This window comes from Lampris incognitus, chromosome 11 (genome assembly GCF_029633865.1).
Source record: "Lampris incognitus isolate fLamInc1 chromosome 11, fLamInc1.hap2, whole genome shotgun sequence".
NCBI classification, from domain to species: Eukaryota; Metazoa; Chordata; class Actinopteri; order Lampriformes; family Lampridae; genus Lampris; species Lampris incognitus.
The window spans coordinates 18416296-18423874 of NC_079221.1; the positions used below are offsets into that span (position 1 = coordinate 18416296).

A 7579-nucleotide genomic window follows, 5' to 3' on the forward strand; every position below is an offset into this window, starting at 1 on the left:
TCCGACTATGGCCGGACTCGACGAGGCAGCAATAATTGGCAACGCTGTCTTCAATGTAGCGAATTCGAGGGGCAGTCCGGGAATACGGGAGGGGGCGGAGTCGGGTTGTGTTCGTCAGATGAATGCGTCTGTGTGTGTGTCGGAAAAAGCAGTGGTTCGGCCTGGATTCACCTTGTCGCTAAAGTGGCGAGGCGTCTCCTACGAGACTGCCGGCCGGAGAGATGCAGTTGGCGAACACATGCAGTGCGAGGGTGGGCGTTTGAACTAAAATAGGGATCGATTGGCCACTAAATTGGGAGAAAAAGGGAAAAATCAGAAATATATATATTTTTTAAAAATGTTTCGTTAAAAAAAGTTGCTCTTTATGCAAGGTTTATTTGACGTCAGAGTGTAACGGGTCACATGACCAGAGTTTCATAAGCGCATAGCCGTTGCATTATGGGTCAGAACCAACATAGATGCCGAGGAGCGGCCTCTCCGTATACAGCCCCCAAAATAACTTTTCTCTACACGTGGTTCAAGGGGCGCACAGTTGTCCTTCATGTGTTTTATATTTGTGCATAATGTTTGTTGATGTGGCTTTACAGGGGCAGTGTGATGTGTTTTAGGCAATTTTACTTGATTTCATTGCATTTCTGTTATGCTAACGTTTGGGGCCTGTTGATCAACGGACTCTAGCTTGAGAGACTTTAAACGGAATGAGAGGTATATTTCAACTTTATGTCTTTTATTTTCTTGTAGTTTTCACGGTGTCTGCTGACGATAGAGAGAGAGCGATATAAATAAATCTTCAAAAGACATCCGTATGATGCGTGGCCGTTATTTCATTGGACCAGTGTAGCTACAGAGGGTATTCTTGGGAATCACAGGTGGGATTATTGCAGTATTCAAAATGTATAAAGAACTTTCACCATTCTCCAAACAAGATATAATGTGGACACTGATAAAACTTAAATTCAACGCCGTTTTGTGCACTGCGTTGTTGCGAGCAAGTATTTGCAAGTGCAATTACACGTGTTGAACTGCAGGAGACAGCACAAGCCTACACTGAAAAACATGTAGCGTGACGAAACCATGAGACGAAGAAGACAAAGGGTACTAAACTACGCGAAGAAGTCGCGGTGAGCGGTCGAAAAAAAGGAAAATAATCCAATGCACAACGCCGTTTCTTCTGCATGATAATGACACATTTTCGAGGGCAGATCCGCGGACCTCATTGGGGACCTGCAATGGATAACATGCTGATAGAGTTCTGGCGTAAACATGAATGTCTTTTTAATTCGTCCATCGAGTCTTACCACGACAAAGATTTGAAGACGAAGCTATGGTCAGAGTTTGCGATGTCTATCGGAAAGCCCGGTAAGGTTGTTTTTAGGTGGCTTTTAGAATGAAACAAGCGTATTTTATATTATCCTATAATCCAAGAAACAAAAACGCAGTGGATCCCAATTTCAGAGGAGCGATGCATTCGTATACCAAAAAGTGAGCGGATGTCAGCCTATTAACTCTTCCCCCAAGCTTGTCGACAGTAAGGCAATGAGTAATATTTTGTTTTGTCCACCCCCCAGCATCAGACGTTGAAAGAAGATCCAGATCTCTCCGTACTCAGTACGGGAGACTTTTGTGGCACCCTGAAAGAGTCAACACTTTCCAGCAAAGGATGCTGAGGGAGAAACTTGATTTCTTGAGACCGTATATAGTTCGCAGAAGAGTTGATGCGTCTCTAGTAAGTCTTTTTGTCATGCATCTGTTGAAATCCATCTCTCAACCCATGAATGAATGACCCTTGGTTGTAAGTGATATATTTCCCTCACCTACTCTTTTGAAGGAAGGGAAGTTTGACGACGAGGAAGACGATGACGAAGAAGTGGAGACCGAAGGTAGCATTGACCAGGATACAGTGAGCATGTTTGGCAGTCCATTAGACGCAGATGTTTCTTGTCCGGATCCCACTTACGGGCCGCAGCTCGTCACCCCTACTATATATACTTCAACCAACTACTGTCCACCAATGCAACCTAAAGTTGCAGAGGTCACATCTTTGAGTTCTAACAGTCAAAATGATGAGAGTCCCTCTGACCCACGTCTGTCTGGTCGAGTTTCAGTTGTCCCAAAACATGATATACTTAACCAGTTTGCAGAGGTTATGTTGGCAGATATGCAGCTAATTAAAGATCCTTTCCTGCTCATGAGACTTCGCCGCGATATCACTGACCTAGTATTTAAAGCAGTGGAAGAGGACATAGAGAGGCGACAAGGCTGGTCATCTTCCATCCCTGCATCAAGGGAGAATGTGCAGTTACACAACTCCACCAGGCCCCACGAAAGTACACCTTTGAAGATGAACCTCTCTCGAAGGCAAAGATATTTTGAAAGAAGAAGTAAAGGGTCGTTGATAGGAAGGAGGAGGTGGGAGGAGCTGCAACACCTGAGACGAGTGTCAAGGAGTCAAGGGATGCAGCCTGTGCAACAAGGACAAGAGCTAGAGAGGATAGGTGAAACAAATCCTCAGGTTGCCGTCCAGACATTTGAGATTAAAGGGGAGCCTGAACCAGGTATGGTCAAAATTGAGGAGGAAACACTACCAGTGGTTTGAAGTATCCACAGTTCCCAAAATAATGGTAAAAGTGTTGGAAAGTGTCCTGAAATTTACTGGGTCTGTAAAATCTATGGAAAGTAAAGCATATCAGAAGTGTTTTAGCAATGTCAGGAACGTTGGTTCTTAATTGCGTTTCAGCCATTCTAATGTTTCATGCTAATTTCAACAACTGGTTGATCCAGCTACCTTTTGAAAGATTAAATGCCTAAATGTACTTCACAGATGACTAGCCACTACAAGACCTGGATCTTTCATGTCGGTAGTGTGATGAAAACAAATTTTAACATATACTAACAAATGTGGTATCGGCACTGTTATTTTGGAAAGTATATTTGCAAAGTGTTTTTTTTCCTTAGTTTTTATTTGTTTTACAGGATAATGTCGTTTTTAGAAAGTACCAGAAAAAAAGTTAGTTTCAAATAGAGAGCATAATAGCAATACTATTTTCAGATACGAAGGCTATAGCAGGCTAAACTAGGTTACCAGTCCTAGAGATCTTCCACAACACAACTGTGTAGTGCCTAGTGTGATTCAAAGCAGTGTTTCTTCTACCTATCTTAAATTATCGCTTTAGTCAAATGACCCTAAACTGATGGTCAAATGCTACATGCTCCAGTAAAGTTAATGGATTTGGTTTGTACTTGGCATCAACCAATATTTCAAAATGCTTTCCCTGAAATTGGCTTTAATTTTGGATATTAGAAAAGTTTCCCAGGGATAATTGAATAGCTGGAGATTCATATCCCTTTCCACTGGCCTAAATCCCACTAGAGCAGTGTTTCTCAACCCAGTCCTCAAGGACCCCCTATCCTGCAGATTTTCATTGTTACCCTGCATACGTAGCTCTGCTTGTACTTACTCAACCAGTCATCTCACAGCACTTAATTATGCAAGGTGTGCAAACTGACATTCACTGCTGAATTACTACAAACGGGTACCTATTCAGGGTTGCAAAGAAAATCTGCAGGATAGGGGGTCCTTGAGGACTGGGTTGAGAAACACTGCACTAGAGGACCCCTCTTGTCTTCCCCATTACCTCTTCACGGTCTAAATGAAAAAGAATGAGTTGACTAACCAGTAGAAGTCCACTTTCTCCATTTCAAGGGTGAAAACATAATTTCAGATCAAGAAAACCAGAACTCATGGTCCACAGTGCAGTACATCAGCTACGTTTAGAGCATGTTTCCAGCCATGCCAAATGCACACGTTTTAGAGCTCTCTTTTTACCAAACAAAATTTGACAGCTACAATGAATTGGTTGTCAGATGATTGAAACTCAAAGGATTGCATATCGCAAAATTGCACATTTGCTATTAACAGACTCATTCATAATACACCAAATACAGTCCCCTAAGATAATAAAATTTACCTCAGTGCTGCTGTATTTCAGTTATCTTAGGTAGTGACTCTTGTATAAGCTCATACAAATCTTGAGTGTACCTGACAGAGGGAGTTTTTCTTTTTAAGTTTTGTCTTGTTATTATTGCCTCAATGCAAAAGGATAAAAAATCGATCTAAACCTTATGAATTTGTTGTAAAACTTTTTCTGATTGCCTCAACCCCCATTATGGACCCCTTCTCCCCTACAGACCACACTATATTCCTTCATTCCCATCCTATGCACCAGTCACTTGACACATGGACTGTTTACACTACATTACTGCTAGCGCTGGGCAATATCTCGATATATTGATATCGTGATATCAGACCAGATATTTCAAGGGATTTGGTTTTTCATAATATGTAATATTATGGTCTTAAAGCTGCATTACAGTAAAATGATACAACAACAATTTTCTGAACTTATTACGAGTGTTTTTGCTGAGTGGAATGAACAATGAATGCCTCTATCTGCCTGGCCATCATATCCACATGACTAATAATCATTTATTAGAATTTCCTTGAACATAAATTCAAAGCGCCTAGTCATCCCAAAATATCATCGCGTTAGTGATCAGAGTATTATATTTGAATTCGACAGTATCACCCCTACTTACTGCATTGAACATATATCTACATATCTCCTTAGTCTTGCTCTACTTTGTACCATGTATGTTTGTGTGTGTGTGTGTGTTATCCAGTGGTTCAAGTAAATTCTGTTTCATGCCATAAGCAATCATCAGCATTTCTCAATCATCAGAATTTACTTGAATCACTGGGTTATTTTGCTCCTTATTTGTTGAGCACGTTCCGTACTGTTGAGTGTTTCATTTAATGAAGTTATATGGGATAGGCTCCAACATCCCCGTGACCCTGAGAGCAGGATAAACGGTTCGGATAATGGCTGGATGGATATATATATATATACACACACACACACACACAGGGGTGCTTGAACGTTTGTGAACCCTTTAGAATTTTCTATGTTTCTGCATAAATATGACCTAAAACATCATCAGGTTTTCACACAAGTTCTAAAAGTAGATAAAGAGAACCCAATTAAACAAATGAGACAAAAATATTACACTTGGTCATTTATTTATTGAGGAAAATGATCCAATATTACATCTGTGTGTGGCAAAAGTATGTGAACCTCTAGGATCAGCAGGTAATTTGAAAGTGAAATTAGAGTCGGGTGTTTTCAATCAATGGGATGACAATCAGGTGTGAGTGGGCGCCCTGTTTTATTTAAAGAACAGGGATCTATCAAAGTCTGATCTGTACAACACATGTTTGTGGAAGTGTATCATGGCAAGAACAGGAGATTTCTGAGGACCTCAGAAAAGCGTTGATGCTCATCGGGCTTGAAAAGGTTACAAAACCACCTCTGAAGAGTTTGGACTCCACCAATCCACAGTCAGACAGATTGTGTACAAATGGAGGAAATTCAAGACCACTGTTACCCTCCCCAGAAATGGTTGACCATTAAAGATCACTCCAAGAGCAAGGCGTGTAATAGTTGGCCAGATCACAAAGGAACCCAGGGCAACTTCTAAGCAAATAAAGGCCTCTCTCACATTGGCTACTCTCTGTTAATGTTCATGAGTCCACCATCAGGAGAACACTGAACGACAATGGTGTGCGTGGCAGGGTTGCAAGGAGAAAGCCACTGCTCTCCAAAAAGAACATTGCCGCCCATCTGCAGTTTGCTAAAGATGACGTGGACAAGCCCGAAAGCTACTGGAAACATGTTTTGTGGATGGATGAGACCAAAATAGAACTTTTTGGTTTAAATGACAAGCACTATGTTTGGAGAAAGGAAAACACTGCATTCCAGCATAAGAACCTTATCCCATCTGTGAAACATGGTGGTGGTGGTAGTATCATGGTTTGGGCCTGTTTTGGTGCATCTGGGCCAGGACAGCTTGCCATCATTGATGGAACAATGAATTCTGAATTATACCAGCGAATTCTTAAGGAAAATGTCAGGACATCTGTCCATGAAATGAATCTCAAGAGAACGACCGGCAGCACACAAGTTGTTCTACCAAAGAATGGTTAAAGACGAATAAAGATAATGTGCTGGAATGGTCAAGTCAAAGTCCTGACCTTAATCCAATCGAAATGTTGTGGAAGAGCCTGAAGCGAGCGGTTCATGTGAGGAAACCCACCAACATCTGAGTTGACGCTGTTCTGTACAGAGGAATGGGCTAAAATTCCACCAAGCTGATGTGTAGGACTGATCTACAGTTACCAGAAACGTTTAGTTGCAGTTATTGCTGCACAAGGAGGGTCACACCAGATACTGAAAGCAAAAGTTCACATACTTTTGCCACTCACAGATATGTAATATTGGATAATTTTCCTCAAATGACCAAGTATAATATTTTTGTCTCATTTGTTTAACTGGGTTCTCTTTATCTACTTTTAGGACTTGTGTGAAAACTTGATGACGTTTTAGGTCATATTTATTCAGAAATATAGAAAATTCTAAAGGATTCACAAACTTTCAAGCACCACTGTATGTGTGTGTGTGTGTGTGTGTGTGTGTGTGTGTGTGTATATATATATATATATATATATATAGAGAGAGAGAGAGAGAGAGAGAGAGAGAGAGAGAGAGAGAGAGAGAGAGAGAGAGTGTGTCATAGCCTCCTTGCACCTCAGTGTTATTCCAAATGTCGTTCTTCGTGTAAATGTACTTTGAGCAACAAAAATAAAGTTGGATAATAATAATAATAATAATAATAATATAATGCCACTCAGAGCACGAGGATGGGAGGCACTCACTTGAGCCTGCTCAGTAAAGTTCATTTCTTGGCGTTGTCTTAAAGTCTCTGTATTCTACTGCATTTATTTGCTATGAATAAAAAGCGTTCGTGTTAGCAAACGCAATAATAACTGTACATAATAAATGAAAACGGTTTCATGAAATCGTTGTCAGAGCTATAGATGTCCATGGCTCTTTGTGTACCGATGTCCGGCCGCGCCCGTTGCCATCGGAGCTATTGGGTTGCATTTGCTTAGCAGCGACGGTCGTTGGGGGTGTTAGCTTCGACTTCATTATTCAGTGGTCATGAGAGTCGTTGGAGCCGTTAGTGACCGTCTGTTGTTCTTGGAGGCTAGGCTTCTTGAGTCTCCTGGGTAGAGATGAAAGGACGCATTGTAAGTGGGAGATAGATAAGATATATCGGTACACAAAAGAGCCACGCATATCTATGGCTCTGTTAGCGACGGGCGTTTGGTAAACGTCGGAGCACAAAGAGCCATGGACGTCAGTAGCTCTGACAACGACTCCAAAGAGGATACATATCTGGGTCTCATCACCAGCCGGTCAGACTAGCTTGGTCTAGTCAGAAAGGCACGAACTGAGGAAGCCTCTTGGATGAGAGGCGAAACGTCTTCACGGATATATACCAAGTCCAGTTGCACTTGATTCAACTGCTTTGGATAACCATGACCTGGATGAACGAGAACATTCATAGAGACGGTTTCATGACGATCATCATTTCAAATCCATGTGTGTCCACCAGATGGCAGTCAAATAGTTTCCTTTCGGTGACTCCTTATGTGTCGACACCAGCGAGATGGCTCCTACTG

General features: G+C 41.6%; 1 protein-coding gene across 1 annotated transcript; it reads left to right on the forward strand.

Annotated features, from left to right (window-relative positions):
- Positions 1-1145: 1145 nt before the first annotated feature.
- On the forward strand, positions 1146-2663 carry LOC130120472 (uncharacterized). Its single transcript, XM_056289021.1, has 3 exons — positions 1146-1359; positions 1569-1726; positions 1829-2663. The coding sequence occupies exons 1-3, from the start codon at positions 1176-1178 to the stop codon at positions 2594-2596; spliced, it is 1110 nt and encodes a 369-aa protein (XP_056144996.1). The 5' UTR covers positions 1146-1175; the 3' UTR covers positions 2597-2663.
- Positions 2664-7579: the final 4916 nt, after the last annotated feature.

Coding starts and splice junctions, on each gene's coding strand:
- LOC130120472 (XM_056289021.1), top strand. CDS start 1,176: ATGATAATGACACATTTTCGAGGGCAGATCCGCGGACCTCATTGGGGA. Junction 1,360..1,568: donor GATGTCTATCGGAAAGCCCG/GTAAGGTTGTTT, acceptor TCCACCCCCCAG/CATCAGACGTTGAAAGAAGA. Junction 1,727..1,828: donor GAAGAGTTGATGCGTCTCTA/GTAAGTCTTTTT, acceptor ACTCTTTTGAAG/GAAGGGAAGTTTGACGACGA.